The sequence below is a fragment of the Labrus bergylta genome, chromosome 17 (genome assembly GCF_963930695.1).
Source record: "Labrus bergylta chromosome 17, fLabBer1.1, whole genome shotgun sequence".
Classification (NCBI taxonomy): domain Eukaryota; kingdom Metazoa; phylum Chordata; class Actinopteri; order Labriformes; family Labridae; genus Labrus; species Labrus bergylta.
This window is the reverse complement of record NC_089211.1, coordinates 19,124,476-19,141,000: the sequence shown is the minus strand read 5'-3', so window position 1 is coordinate 19,141,000 and position 16,525 is coordinate 19,124,476. Positions and strand designations below refer to the sequence as shown.

The following is a 16,525-nucleotide window of genomic DNA, read 5'->3' as shown; positions in this document are numbered from 1 at the left end:
TACAAAGAGTTTGACTTGATGTTTTGGTTAAAAAAAACAATGAACATAAAAGTAGAATTAAGAAAGCAAAGCAGTTCTCCCACTGTCAAGGAACTAGAATACGATTAAGATTTAAAGCAATATAAACTATTTAAACACAATAGAATCAGATTTACATTTGTGCAGATATTTGCAAGGTGACAGTTAGTGCAAGTAACAGTATTCATTTACTTAGTGTGAAGTGTAAACTATGAGTATGTTTACATCCTCAGTTAGTTACTGTAACTTGAGCTTTGTTTATAGCTTGATTAGGCCCTTTAATTGCACTACTGTCCTTGTCCCTGTATACAAGCATCAGGACAGAATCGGTTTATTGGCAGAAGTTTGTCCGGCTCCACTACAGCAGGCGGCGATATGCCCCCTTTGAGCTAGTCGCTATGGTCATTCTTCCAGTTGACCTTGCTAGCAAGTGAGGAACAATTCGAGGAACGCGGTGTGGGGACTGTGGAGCATGCTCCAAACTCCTAGTCTAGATTGGGTCTGACTGAGGTTTATAAACATGCAAGAGTGAATCGACCCCCGAGGACAATCTCCAGCTGTGTTAGTCTGACTTCAAGGAATTCGACTAAGTACAATTTCAGTCGGACTAACATGTTAGCGTTCATTTTATTTGTTTGATTTTAGGCAGACTAACAAGTCCATAGGTGTTCACTCAATACCGCAACCAATGAGCTCCAAAATCAACTGGTGTCAGGTCAATTGTCATGCAACAGTGAAAAACAGCAGCAGTGAGTGTAATGTTTTTTAAAGCTCGCTTAATGCTAACTTGTTTTCCCATTTTTATGGACTAGTGTCAGAGGGGTTTTCGACAATGGCCAATACCCACGTCTAAATATCAGAATCATAAGAAATCATGGTTTCAGAAATCTCTGATGAAAAGCATGTGAATAGACGTTTCAACCTGGTAAATATTCCACGGATCAAGGTTGAACAGAATTTCCCCTCAGTGTCCTTCCCCGTCTGCAGGGAAAGTTTCTTAAAAGGCCCAGCAGTCCTGGAACATATGTGAACTGCATGTGTAACAGTGTGCAGTCGGACTATACAGCATGCTGTGAGCTTAAGCAGTATTGATGAATTAATCAGTCCCCTTGTGTCAAGAGGCTCCACGTCAAATATTCAGTGAGAGTGTTTGGTCTATGAGAGAGGAAGGAACGGTGCGAGAGAAAGCTGTCATTCATGCCTGTATTAGTCATATAGAGGAGGAAGGGGAAGCTTTGGTGTGCATGAGTACGTATGGTTGAAGGATGGGGGTTGCTGCATACATTGCCATGGGCTTTGCTGTTATCCATAAGTATGAGGGGAGCATGCTATCTGGATTCCCTCCGTTAAGTCAGCCTCCCTGAGGCTATTCTCCGAAGCCTTCGCTGCGCTCGCAAATCCTTGTGTGTGAGCATGAGATTCAGGATGAGGGGCTGCTTTGCTCCTCTAAATTAACCCCATATGGGAGGCCTTCAGAGTTAATGAAGAGATTAGTATTAGATAGATGTAGACACACACACACACACATGTGCAGTACTCATATAGACCATGGTGTGTTTGACTTCTCTCAAGCATCCCCCAAACATGAGAACATAGAATTTTGCCTTTAGATGTGCTTTTTTTCAAGTTGGTTGGACTGAACAAAAAGCATGAAAAAGAATCAGCATTATTACCAAGAGTTTTTTAATTAACAAATATCAAACATCTCAGCAGGATAGAGCCCAGAGCAGCAGAGGAAACGCTGTTGCCTAGATCTCCTGTTTGGGCTTAAAACCCAGAAGGCATCAGATAATTTGAGTTCGAGTGAAGTGCTTATTTTAAGTGGGATGAAACATGCTCAGACCCTATGGAGGATTTGTAATCTGAAATGCTGTATGTATGTATGTACTGCATGTTCTGAGTCTGTAGCCTAAAGCAATATTGGCCGAGCCCACGTATGCAGCATGTTGAATTTGTGCAGCCTAACAATCTGTGAAAGCAGAATTCATGCAGCTTTAAAGCCATTCCATTAACCTTTCTCCACTTATTTGCATGAATCATTATTGTTATACAGTTTGCATATGGAGTCTTCTGTATGCAGCTCTGTCTCCCTGTGTATTATAGACACGTTTTCAGAGCAACTTACTGTTGCTAGGACACATGACAACCCATGGACACATCGTGTTGATGCAAAAGCAGCTAAATGTAGTCTCAACTCAGTCAGATCAAAATATGCCTTCTTGTTTAGCTGTTAAAATCATGTCATGTTGACAACATGAAGTGCTGCTAACAGGGTGGAACATGCACCAGTTTTTTTTTTTTTTTTTTTTGTTTACATGCTGAAGCCGTCTATATGTAGCATGATGCCACTTTGTTCTAACTTAGATCTACACATTGCACCCTGTGTCATCATATAGGGTGTGGCTGCTGCAATATCAATGTGACGGCTCCAAACAGCAGGATTAGAAGAGTCAAAGAGCTTCATGACAGAACAAGGAGATAAAACCTCAGTGAGATCAAGATGACATGAGATCCCGTGGTTTTAGAGACACGAGCGGAATATAACGGGGAAAGATTTAGGCCAGAGTCCAATGTGGCCAATCGCTGAGATTGGTTGTACTGAACTGAAGGAATATGATAAAAAAGATATATAGATATGTACGGTAATAATATTTATATATATAATATGGATTAACACAGAACATATAAATATATTAAAATATTTTAACAGTCTTACAATAAATCGTTGCATATGATGACATTTTTTGAAGCATTTTGAAGCCAGACTTGAGTAACTGCAGTTATTTTAACTCTAGCATTAGCTTTATTTTTGATAGGTTCAAACTGTGAGCGAGTCAAACACTGACTGACAGCTGACAGAAATAAGAGTGTTAAAGATCTACTCCTGTAACTCTCTGTAAGAAAGTTACTCAGCATATTTCAATGAATGTGGAAAAATAATGACGTAAACCAAGTGCATGGTCATCTCTTACACTGGCATTGCAAATCATGTATGTTAGAAGTATTGGTTATGTATTGTAATTGGTTGTTTCCTCTTGTGTGACCTCCAGGTGATCGGCTTCTTCAGTCAGCGTCTGGAGCAGGCTGGAAGTGACCTGTCAGTCGAGAGGGTTCAGGAGGTTATCATGAAAGGAGCCCAGGCTTTGCCCAAAGACAGACTGAAGGTAAATCTCTCTCTCTCTCTCTCTCTCTCTCTATCTCCCTGTGTCTGAAACACTCACTCTTGAGACACACACAGAAAGAATGAAATAGGAGTCTGGTGGAAGAAAAAAAACAGTGGTACATATTGGACATCATGGTGCCTGTCTAGAGGGTACAATTTGTTGTAAAAAAAAAAAAAGCTGCAAGGTGCGGTGGATTGGTGCTGCTTTTGAGAGGAAAAGAGAATTAGTTTGTCTGGACAGGTGAGAGACGAAGCGGTATGGGATATAGGATATGGACTGGGGCGAGGGAAAGATGGAAAGAGCTACTGGGACACGAGACAAAAGGCTAAAGCCCAATTCTCATTAGCATTAATGCCCATCTTCATTCCATCTCTGCGAGCCGGCTCCATGCGAACATGTAATGACATTTCAAGGAGATGGGATGGGGGACTGGGGGGCACTTTGTCATGGGCACATGAGATCGCCGGGAGGGGGTGGGACATAAATCTGCCACTGTGCCTCGTTACCCAACACTCCCAACACTCCTGGCGGGTTCGCTAACCCCCGCCCTTCCCGGTCCTCCTCCATTAATCAGCGGGGAAATATGTAACCAGCGGTCTCCCCACTCCGCTCCTCACCCGCACAGAAGTTCTTAATTGCATGTTTCATCATGTGTTTCATGTTCTATACTTGGCGGCTGGCTGCAAGGCATTTGTCCCGCTTGCCGACGTGGAAGAGGGATGGTGCGTAGCCGCAAGTCCATGTGCTCTCTCTCTCGGTCTCGGTCTTGCTCTCGGTCGGCACCTTGGAGCGTTAATGTAGCCGTCGACCATAGAGCGGTAGAATTACACACAGACACATGTGGGTAGCCGTGCTGTGTCCTTCAGCAGGGGGATGCTGAATCTGTCGCACATATTTTTGTAGTCAGCTCTAGTCGGTTTATGTGTGTATGTGTTGAATGAGCGTGTTTCATCATCTCAGTCTCAGTATATTTGCGCCAAGTCCATAATTATGATTAGCCTATAGCAGCGTTATGAAGGAGCTGGCCCAAGCAAAGCCTACCTACATCTCCTTTCACACATGCACTTCAGAAAATGTAAAAACAGGCTTCCATTGACACTTTCTAGAGTTCCCCATTCACAAAGTCCCTCATGGTGAGAGATTTTTCGCTGCCAGAGGGGGAGAGGGAGTCTCAGGAGGCAGGACATGAAAAAGGGACACAGGGGAAGTCCACAGAGTATTGTTTAAACATATCCAAGATGGTGATGAAGATCCAGAGTCTGATGCTAAGTTAACAGCTTTGGCCTTTATAACAATGCTTCGTGTCATTGGTCATATCAGTATCAGCGAAAGAGTGGAAACCAACTCACAGGTGAGCAGAAAAGGGTATTAAGTTGCTTCAATATGTGCACGACAATGGCAACAGTTGCTCAGTGTTGGCAGAGTCTTGGACAAGGGTGATGACGTAAAGATGTCTCAACACTGCCCACTCACTTACAGTGAATTTTCCTGCTGTTTTTTTTTTTTTTTAAAGATTTATTTTTGGGCTTGTCGTGCCTTTATTGTAGAGCTATGACAGTGGATAGAGTTGGAAATCAGGAAGAGAGAGAGAGATGGTGAATGACATGCGAGAAGAAGCGACAGGTCGGATTCGAACCCGGGCCGCCCGCTTAAAGGACTGTATTCTCCATACATGGGGCACGTGCATTGTATGTGTGAAAAGGGGATATGACCCGTCCTGGACCCTGACATGTAGATGATTCTAAAGAAGAGGGGCCAGATAAACAAAGGGTGTGGCTCCTCCATAGAACTTTATATTTTTTTTAAGGTACCACAAGCAGGCCTTCATTTAATGAGCAAAATAAAACTGGAGGCTGTGCAGAGAAGTGAGAATGGAGAATTCTGATCTCTTTTCTTGGTTCTCATAACCATGTGTATGTCCATGAGTGTGTGGCCCGAGCAAGCCGGTTCTTTGTTTCTGAGCTACAGTGTTGTTTGAGTCTCACATTGACTCTCCTCCGCCCGAGTGCTCTCCAGCTCCACTGGGTGACATGAAGCAAAGAGAATACCCAGGCTATGTCTCCTCAGGGAGAAGTCCCTGCCGATTGATGGTATCGCTCAAACAAACATCTGGCTCTCCGCTGCTTGCTTGTTGCTTCTTCCTCTTCTTGTGAACTCATTCTGCTGTTCAGCTTCCAATGCAAAAATCCATAGGTTTGATTAATGTCGTGTGAATCATCAATAAGTTGGAAATTACTGGGTAAGAGCTCCTGGAAGGGGTTATTGGTGTGTCGATCAGTCGTGTGTGCACAGCGAGGATTGACAGGAAAGAGATACTTGACTCAAATTGTTTTTTTCTTTCTGAAGAAGAGCAGAGTATCTTAGTCACAGAGTAGAGTTGTCTTTATTTTACAATTTGATGGCAGTAGTGCATGCTAATAATAATGCTAGTTAACAAATGTTAATCATACACATGCTGTGTTGAAACTTGACTTCCCAAGCTGCTGTGCTGCCATGTTGAAGTCACACAGGTTAATGACAACAGCTGTGCTAGTGTTTCAGCTATAGTCACATTTAAAATAATCAATCACAAAGAAAGTAAGAGGTGACAGAAAGTCTTTCAAAGTTTCACTGATAAACAGCAGCTCTCCCTCACTGGGCGATCTGCGTCACCGTTTTCTAAAAGCTCTGTTTCCCATGTTCACAGTTAAGTCAGCTTTTAAAAGACGCTGTGGAAAGCTACTTTTTCTTTCGTGAGGAAACAGCGTTTTTTACAATAGAGAGGCGAGACATATAGAGGAAAATGATCAAATATTTGACATATTTGGAGCGTTGGTGGCACAGGGGTAAGTGCGTGCGCCTCATGTATGGAGGCTATAGTCCTCCGAATCTGACATGTGGCTTTTTCCCTACATGTCATTCCCAACTCTCTCTCTCTCTCTCTCTCTCTCTCCCTTAATTTTCTGACTATATCCACTGTCCTATCCCTCCAATAAACACACAAAAAAGCCCAAAAATACATTGACTAAACTGCCTATATTTGCCTAAGATGTTCAATATGTAATGTTAATGGTTCTTTTGAATAAGAGAGAAGTGGAATGGGAAGAGCTGACAGTTGTTAAGTAAATACTTTTGTTTGGTAAAATACTGACCATGTTGTTTTAGTTGTGGACAAAGGGCGACAAAAAGTGTGTTTACTTAAAGGGCTTAAAAGCATTTACACACGGAAGTGGTCGTGCAAATTGGAGACCCAACTGTAAGAAAGGGTTAAAAGAAGGTGGTAAATACCCCTGGGGCAACCCTCGATGTCTCGTCACTCAACTGTCTCTCTTATTCTTTGTGTGTGTGTGTGTGTGTGTGTGTGTGTGTGTGTGTGTGTGTGTGTGTGTGTGTGTGTGTGTGTGTGTGTGTGTGTGTGTGTGTGTGTGTGTGTGTGTGTGTGTGTGTGTGTGTGTGTGTGTGTGTGTGTGTGTGTGTGTGTGTGTGTGTGTGTGTGTGTGTGTGTGTGTGTGTGTGTGTGTGTGTGTGTGTGTGTGTGTGTGTGTGTGTGTGTTGGCTGAAATCGGCCTCATTGAACAGTGATAGTCTTCAGACTCCTTGGCTCCTCAGGAAGGGACAGAGGGGGCTGCTGGAGGGCATACTGGCTGACCAGCTGTTACTCAGTACCTGGGTCTTTATTGTTCCCATGGCTGGTCAGTCAGACTTTGACACACACACACACACACACACACACACACACACACACAGGGTCAAATGCATTTTCCATGCAAGTCTCTGGTATGAGGAAAATAGGGTTCAGATTCTGAGTTTAACAAACATACAAGTAGCTCAAATTTCAGATGAAACAGACTTTCAGAAATGACACTGTTGAAGTTTTAAAGTTACTGCAGAATTATTTCAGACAGTTGTATTCATAAAGGACCATGTGTAGCTCCTTTAAACCTTGAACTCCTTTCATTATCATATACTTGAGAATACTTCAGAATGTGAATTTGATAATTGTTGTGACTGAATGAACCTTAGGCGACTATTATTCCTTCAAATCTCTCAATTTTCTCTTCAAAGTTAACAACACATAGATCCCACCACCATGCTAACAGCTCAGTGACATTGGACTGTTAGCACAACCATGCTTTCTACTTTTAACAGTTTCAGCATTGCAACAAGCTTTGCAAGACATTGTGAGAGACAGAAGCAGCCAGATGAATGAAACAGAGTCCAACACGACTGTGTAGGTGAATGCAGAGACACGGACAAATAGGAAACACATTTTGAGATATTTTTATCAGGACCAAAGAAGCAGATTGACGCATAGCTTCTGGGATAGTTACACCAACATTTTCCATCTTTTTTTTTTTTTTTTTTTTAATCCTAACATAAAGTTAAATTAGCAATTGGCTCAAATCACAAGATGAACATAGAGGACTCGGACAAAAAATGTGGACCCGGTTGAAAGCCGTGGTAATGTTGAGGATGAACCTGAAGAAAATGAAGGGAATTTAAGCGGCTAGCTCGGCTTTAAGGGCGTTATGTCTGTAGGATGACTGAAAATATGATCTTTCCTTACTTGTAGCGTATTTATACTGAGGAGCAATAATCCATCTGTTGGCTTTGAGAGATCATATTTTACTTTTCACCCCCAAGTAGTCAGTACTTGATACTTGAAGTACTTTTTATAAATAATTAGTTATTTGACTTCAACTTTGGGGAAATTGAACTGTAGTAACTGCAATTTTACTTGAGTACAATATTCTTGTACTCTTTCCACACCTGATACCTTCTCCTCCCTCCCCTCACAAACACCACCCCTACACATGACCACATGATTCATTAGCTTTTAGGAATTCCTTCAGCTTCTTTTGGCAACCGTAGCTTGTCTGGGAAAGGAGGGAAGTATGACACCTCACAGTTCTCTGCAGTGGTATTCCTGGTTAAAGATCCAACGGCCTGTACGGGGTCGCACAGTATCACAGAGATCATGTGGATATTATTAGCATTTGCATAGCAATAGTAACATTCAAGAAGTTGTATATCGTAGATTACAGAACTTTTTTAAGTAATGACCATGTATTTGATCAGAGACAACCTTTCAGTGTTTGTATTTGTACCTGCATCTTATTGTGTGTGTGTGTATTAAGTTCATATTTGCTCCTGAGCCACATTCCTCCCTGTCTGGCCGCGCTCTCACAGCGCTGCAGCGTGCAGAGGAGGGAAGGGAACACAGAGTCCTGAGTGCAGATATGAGGCCAGCCAGCCAGTCAGTCTGTGTTCAGGGGCGAGGGCCTGACCCGCCAGGACCCATAACTAACTGATAGGAGTGCGGGCCAAGTGGGCCTAGACAGCTGCCAGACTGAGAACAAACAAGAGAAGGGGAGAGAGAAAGAGAGAGAGAGAGAGAGAAAGCAGCAGAGAGTCAGAGGAGATGTGTAGAGACTGGAAGCCACTCTTTAGACAGAATAAGGGACAGAGATAATAGTAGGGATGTGATGTGGCAGTCCAGAGATGCTCTGATTTTTTCCCAGAAAGCACTGGAGCGCAGAAAGGACATTTTTGCTACAAGGCATGTTGTGATATCTAAGACTTCCCGCAGCATAAATTCCCTCTGTGGTTCTGTCCAATATAGAAGTGGGAGGAAAAATGTTGGCAAGTGTAGTTCAAGGATCAATCTTCTTTTTTTTCATTTTGTGCTTAGTGTCTAGTATGTGCATAAGGGACTGCATGTTCCTGCCGTTAAGGTTCATAAATCCCTCTCCACCAGGCACTTTAATGTTAAACTCTCATTTTCTATGTGAAATGTTAGTTTAATGGGCGCAGGGAGAATTATTTTGAGGTCCTCTTTAGTCTCTTGACAGGTTTTGAGATGATCTCCAGCCTGCTTCACTTATGTAAAATCAAACTAACAGCTTTGACATTTTAGGAAATACACTTATTGAAGATGAATACCATTCTGCAGGCTGAATGTAAAGCCAGGAGAGGGTTAGCTTAGCTTAGCATCAAGAATGGAAACGACTTCCACAGCGAGCCTGCTTTTGTAGTTTCAAAAAGGATTTGAATGGAAACACAAGGTTAATCAGTTTGTCATTCTGCGACGCTTGGTTGTATGCAAGTTGTTGTCCCTTTTTAATGCTACAGAAAAATAACCACAGTATAATCTAATGATCGTATGAACGCACAAGCTGAGGAAAGAAGCTGCTCATGTGTTAAAGGATACTGTATGTCTGTGATGCAGCAGGCTGAGCAGGAGAATAGAATAGATCTTTATTGGCATTGCTTTAAAAACAACAAAAACAGTTGAGCAGCTCTTGTCAGTGGCAGCACAGACAGACAGACAGGAATAATGATTATGCAAAGACAAACATTAAAAGCACATCATGAAAACACAATAGCAAGAAACACTGAAGTCAAAACAACAGCAAAAAAGCTCCACAAAAGACAACAGCTGACATCGAATGCAGAGCCCGGGAGAAAATGTCGGATCATTCAGGGGTTGACAGTAAGGCTGCTATGACTACACTGCTATTGTCATACCACTCACACCTGTATTCATAAAAAAAAAGCACAAAGCATTTGTGCAGCACAAAAACCCACTTTAGTGCTAATAGTCATTCTCTGATCTGTTTCACTTGTTCCTGTGGAGTGTGAATGCTGCACACCGAGGTCACGATGGAGTCGTGGTTGGATTGTGCATATAAACGGAAATATTGGCCTATTAATGTCCTGCTGCAACTATGGAAACCTGTGCAACATTATATTGCCTCAGTGGCTCATGTATATCTATAGGTGTGTTCTTATAAAATGAAACAATAACTTAAAAACACAAATTTTACTGCTGACACAACATGTCTTCATATTGATGATGTGACTTTCTTTCTTTATGTAGATCAAATACACGAGGTAAGCTATTTTTTTTTTATGTTATTGCTTTAATAAAAAATGTGAATTAAACATAATTATGTTAAAAAAAAAAAATGTTTACACAACAGTACATTCTGGTGATTTAATGATCTTTATTACACGATTAGCATAACTGGTAAGCTTTCATTTATCATAGTGATTACAGCAGGACATTAATCAGATCAACTGCCCCCTGTTTTTGTTTGTTTGTACTTATTGGACAACAATGAGCATCATATGAATTAAATTGTGTCCTAAAGTGAAAAACGATATTGTAACATTAATGCTCAGGAGTAAAAGCGAGCCCGGGTTGAGACCTGTCAGCGTCAGCGTCATATAAACATTTGATGAGCTGGTGTGCTTGTCTACGAGACAGTCACCTACACACAAATACCAAACCAGATAATACAGCTCCTGCTTTGTGTCTAGCCTTCACAATGGTGCTGTGTGGTCTGGCCTCAGTAGCCTGGCATATGGCCTGTGACCCCGTAGCCCCGCTGTCTGTGTCATTATGATACCGATAGCGCGGCGGTGAATAGAGCCAGCAGGGACTCAATAGACAGGACGGGGACCATTGCATAAAGGCCCTCAGCGTCTGTCTTTCAGCGCAGACTGATTACCGGCAGCGTGTGTGCGTATACGTGCATGTGTAGACAGGAGGATATAATGAGGGAGCTCTGTATTATTGATGCTCTTCCACCGCTGCCTACCTGCTGTTAGGTGGCTTTATGTTTGCTTTCAGCTGGTTTGGTGGAAGACGTCCAGTATTTTCTTTTTGAAGGCACTTCAGGGAAGAGCTCAATATGTTTCAAAATGAAGAGCTCAGACTAATTTAGCTGTAATAATGTATCTAACGTCTGCCTTTCACATCTGTCGGTTTGCTGCTTCTCACATTTGTTTTATCGACTTTGTCAACTAAAACATATTTAAAAATAGTAATTGTTAAACAAAACCGGTATTTTGTCCATTTTCTAGAAACTGCAATTATTTTGAGAAGATTCATTGTCTCCATCACATCCATTGACTCAATTAATCTCATTGTTTATATGTAGATCATTTTGCTAAAATGTCAATTTGGTCTTAATGTGCTGAAATGAATACCTTTAGAAATACACCAAACAGGGCTAATTGTAAACCCCAAAGAGGTAGTGTTGCTGTAAGTTCATGGTAAACCTTGTTCTTTCAAGATGCATTCTGATTTTTCTAGATCTCTATATTCACCCCATAGCTTTTCTACCTCCTTGTTTTGCTAAATCCCTCCTTTTTCCCTCAAGAACAAATTACTACTTACTGGCTCAGTTGTCCCAGACTAAATGCTGAAAAGACACCCTAAAGGGAAATAAAGGAATCTATACAGTATGGATGTACTGTATCTGTTGATCCATTATTCAGTGACAAATTTGATCACTGCTTGCTCTGTTTACCTCTAGATATCACGGTCAACCCTATGTTGAGACAGCCATCGACATCAGCATGGACACACGGCTGACTTTATTATACACTTTTGAAACATATTTCATGTTTGGTTGATGCCGTTTAGTGTTACTCGTATTTTGTACCGTTATGTTGAAGCAACCTGGAACCAGAATGTTCTCTGGGGAAATTAAAGTTCTGTCTAATCTTATCTTATCATAATAAAGTGGTTTAAGGCTCTGGACAACGTAGTCAGAAGCCCTGTGTAAAGAGTCTAAAGTCGCTGTTTAGACACCTTATCAGAAACCCTTTGATGCATATGATCCCCCCCCTCTCTGTAGCTATCCAATCTAATAAAGGCAAAGAGCCAAAACAATATTAAAAAAAAAAAAAAAAAAAAAAAAAAAAAAATAAGCTGTGTCATGACAATCTGAAGCTTGACCGGATATTTCTGCTGGAAATCACCAAATTACTCAACGGCACAGACAATAATGTTACACCTCTTATGTTTTTATGTGTTTTGTAACAAAGTTTGGAAAGTCGACCCCTGCCTGTACCTCTGCTTTTTACTCCTGTTCATCTGTGGCTTGTTTCTGAATAAGCCATGAGCGACAGCCTGGCTGCTGTATACTCTCCCAAACACTAGCTGTCGATATCCAGTCTCCTGCTGGGGTCAGGAGGTGACGCTAGCACATTAGTCGTCCCTTTAAGAGGTCAGTGCTCCGACCGCAGAGCCATATCTGTCCTGTAAGCAATTTTACCTCACACACACACACACACACACACAGATGGAATTACATCTGCCAGCGAGCTACTGTACCTGATGAAGAGTGATTACTTTGAGGGCCTGAACAAGTGAACCTACCTGTACCACAACACCTCAGTTCATCTGAGAGAGAAGTCACTCCGCTGCTCTCACACTTTATAAATATCCAGTGTGGCTGGAGGTGTTTGTCATCTGATGGGGTTAACAGCAATGACTCCATGGTGTTGACGTCACATGCCGTGTTCATTTCAACTAAAGCACTGCGAGAAAGAAACTGCAGCTCTGTTATTATTTTTAATGAGATGCTGCAGAAGTTACATATTTAAATTAAAAAAAAGAACTACTGGGTGATGACAACTTCTTTTTTATATGTTCTTGTGATCAGACTCTTCCTCCTCATCGTGTCATTAGAGAAGGGAGAGTGCGTCTGAATCTGACAATCTCTTGCTGTGAGGTGCATGTGTGAAAGGGCCATTCTGAAAAATTTGAGGACCCCTAAAAATAGAAAAATATCAAAACTCATGTGTGAAAGAGGCTATCATGTTAAAATTGCATATAATTCTATATTCCCATTCCCAAATTTCCTCCATACAGTATCGTCACTATTCCCGAACTGAGACACAGAAACTTTTCCTCGTTGATGTAACAACCCTGTAGGTCTTATGACAGGACGACAACTTTCAAATATTTTTAACATAGATTAGAAAGCAGTATAGAAATGTAAGTGTACCCTCTGTAAATATCTCTCTGAGTCATGACTGTTTATAAGGAGTGAGAAGTGCGAGTCCCGGCTGGCTGTGTTGTTGTCGGAGCCGTGTTTACATCGCGTTTACATGGACGGGACGTGCGGCTCCTCCCCTTGTGTTTAAAAGCTGTTTTAGTCAAGGACTGGAGAAAAGAAGAATAACTCTCTGCTTATTTGAATGTCAGCCTCTTTTTTTTTTTTCAGCCTTAGGTGTTTATCTTTTGTACTGATGATTCGACGAAGGTTGTTCCAGATGTAAGTCATGTAACATCTTTAAAAGGAGAAATGAATTTGAAATCATTTCTATTACCAGGGGAACCCAAAACGTGCCCTCTCAGTTCTATTAGAAACATACATGTAGTGTTTGCAGCCCTAAAACTTAGACTTTTAATATATTGTTTCAAACAATCCTTTGTGCTTTCTACTTCATCATCTAAAAAGAAAGCACCATGTCGACATTTTAGGCTGAAATGGGCCGCAGACTAAGTTACTTAACTGTCTAGACGTGTGCTTGAAATTTAAATACAATGCCCAATTTGATTTCACAAGAAGTTGTGATTGGCTGATTTTGTAGTCGTGCAGGTGACTGAGCTTTGCAGGCAAACTCTTATCGCTAAGCTGTTTTCTTTTCCTATTTCTTTTTTTTGTAAAGTCAATCCTTGACTTGTGGTCAACAATAGATCCTTCTTCAACTGCAGGCAAATTCACTTTCTGAAAACTGAATATGAAATAAGGTGTTTTTAAACTCCTTTAGTCCTTCCCTTGTTCATCCTAACATTTCTTTTTTTTTTCCTTTTTGTGTTGATAGATGTTTCCGGAGCTGAAGTTTAAGTACGTGGAGGAAGACCAGCCTGAGGACTTCTTCATCCCTTACGTCTGGTCCCTCGTCTTCAACTCTGGAGTCGGCCTCCACTGGAGCCCGCACGGCATCGAGCTGTTCAGCATGGACTCTGGCTGAAATGCATTCTCTCCCCCCCCCTCCCCCCCCCCCCCCCTCGTTCAGTATAGGGAAAAAAAAAAAAAAAAAAAAAGAGACTGACAGCATGTGAGTGAGTGTGTGTGTGGGTGGGTCTGTGTTCGGGTGAGTGTGTGCGCATTGCCCTTTATAGTGTGTGCACGCTGCTTTGAAAGTGCCTCAACCTTGTACAGAGCGGTTTTTCTTTTTATGCAGCACAGTGTTTTCTTCCCTCATATCACAATCATTTCTCTCTGCTTCCCTCTACACTGTGAAGCGTCGTCTGTTCAGGGTAACAGTTCACACCGTAGCACCCACTCATGTACAGTCAGTCCTGTAGGGAACAACCTGTTGAACATAGAGCAGCTTCACCTGGTGATGAGTTACGCCCTCTCTCCTGTAAAGCATGTTCTCGTTGTGTCGAGCTCAGGACACTGGCCGCGGATAATCCTACGGTATTTCTTGCTTCTAAAGGAAAAAGGTCATGTTTCTTTGCACTGGTGAAAGGTCATTTTCAGCTTCATTTAATGCTAAGATATAGAACCAACCTATAATTTAAGACAGGCCAAGTGTCTTAAAGCATACATTTCATGAAAAACTTGTATGATATTGAGTTTTAGGGATGATTATCTCATAGGATAGCGTTTCATTTTGACCGACATTGTTCTCTGAAAACAATGGGATGTTTATATGAAGATTTCTGTTTGTGAAATGCATTGCAAAACAGGTCACAGAGAGTGAACCAAAGGAAAGTCACTTCTTTATTGTCAGAGTTTTGTATCCACCAGTGTTGCTCGGTGGCTTCTCCAATATCCAACATTGAACTACCGTTTTGTTAAAAACTTAATTTCAGACTCTGGAAAAGATCAGCGGTCCAAATTCTTCTGATAAGTTACTTACAGCCCGTTTTATTTGACTCTACATACTTAAACTAGGACACGTCGTAAAACCTCCTCCTGTCCTACTGTGCATAATTACAGCTGTTTCATTGATTTGTCACTTTATGTGCATGTTTAACTACGGACTTTGTATTAAATTATTTATTTTCATGTATATGGTTTTTCTTTTTATATATTTAGCCCCCTCTAAAATGTAAATGCTAGTAGTCTTGAATTGACTACAACTGATGAGAGAATTGGTGGTACTTTGCTTTGATTCTTCCCAGGTGGGAAACTGGCTTTATATTATTACATATATTATAATGACAACAGCTGTCATTTTGTGGCAAATATTACTTTGAAAATAGGAGTTTAAATAAAAACAATAAATCAAACCAGCCCCTCGTGTCCCATCGTTATTAAGCCAAAGGAGATACTGCGCCATTAAGTGAAGAACGGGAAATGTAAGGTAGGGATGAGTTCCTCATTTTTAAAACGGATTGTTTCATCGACTCAGATGATGTCAAGCAGATAACGCAATAATCTCACAGCTATGGATGCAAATTTAAGCAGCCTTGTCTTGTGGATATTTTATGTGTCCTTTGCTGATTCTACAATATCTACATTTGCCTCTTTAGATACATTACATAACCCTTTCCAGTAAAATAGCTTTACTGTCTTTGCATTTTAAATGAGAGCATCACTTCCAGTCTACTACGTATGATGCTACAGCCAGGAGAGAATTAGCATTTTAGCAAACTCCTACCTAAGGAAAAATCTGCCTCAAACCCCGGCTGTCACAAACGGTTTATTTCTGCATTTCAGAAAATTAATACACTTTAGCACTGTCTCTAATGTCCTATTGTTGCCTGTTGTGGTTGTAGCTGCAGAGGCAGCAGAAACACAGTTATGAAACCACTTTGGGGGGAAAAGTTTATGGCACAATGGCACCCACTGTGTAGCTGGCGCTCCCACTTCCCGAGAGAATTTCATGCCTTTTCGTCTCTATTGTATTGATTTTCATGCCTGGAATTCTCCCATTCTCAAGGACAATATAATGGATGCAATTTGATGTAAAGAATGGCCCGTTTTCAGCTCGGGGTCGCCGGCAGGTTACAGTCAGACGACGCATCCACCCTGACGCTTTCTTTCTTTCTCTCTGTGCACCCACTCTCACCTGCTTCAGCGCCATTATCTCAGCGCCAGATGGTTGAAGAGAGGTGACATGGTCCTCCTTGTTCCTTCTTGGCGTGGAGGGTCACCTTACAGTTGGCTCCTGTTTCATGCAACAGCAGGAAGATGAATGGAGCCGGGGATTCTGGGATAGGTAGTTTGCGATGCAGCCTACCGGTGCTCCAGAGGCAGAGGTCAACGTCTACTGAGTGATGTAAAAAGAAAGGCACTGGAGACCAGTTTGCTGAAGTGGCTCTGCACTAAGCACTGGTTGCCCCCAGTGACATGGAACTCATTAATATGACAGATCACCACGGTAACGATGGAAGGTTGTTAGGATCCACAGTTTTGGGATTAGGTCACAGTAGGTGGGAGGGGGAGCTCTCAGCATGAAAACAGCACTAAGAGATAGATATAAATACAAAAATAAACAGATAACACTCAGCCTCATGCATCATCAGTGGAACAAACCAAAACTCAAATCCACAAAGACATAGAGAGAGACAGGCGGACTTTACAATGCTCTGATGTCTGCAAGAG

At 41.7% G+C, this 16,525-nt stretch overlaps 1 protein-coding gene across 1 annotated transcript in view; it reads left to right on the top strand.

Moving 5' to 3' along the window:
* Nucleotides 1-15,211, top strand: part of dym (dymeclin) — a 60,816-nt gene extending 45,605 nt beyond the window's left edge. The window contains exons 16-17 of the mRNA XM_020643011.3: nt 3,069-3,182; nt 13,788-15,211. Coding sequence (XP_020498667.1) covers nt 3,069-3,182; nt 13,788-13,937 — 264 coding nt within the window. The 3' untranslated portion in view covers nt 13,938-15,211. The remainder of the gene's footprint in view (nt 1-3,068; nt 3,183-13,787) is intronic.
* The last annotated feature ends 1,314 nt before the right edge of the window (nt 15,212-16,525 follow it).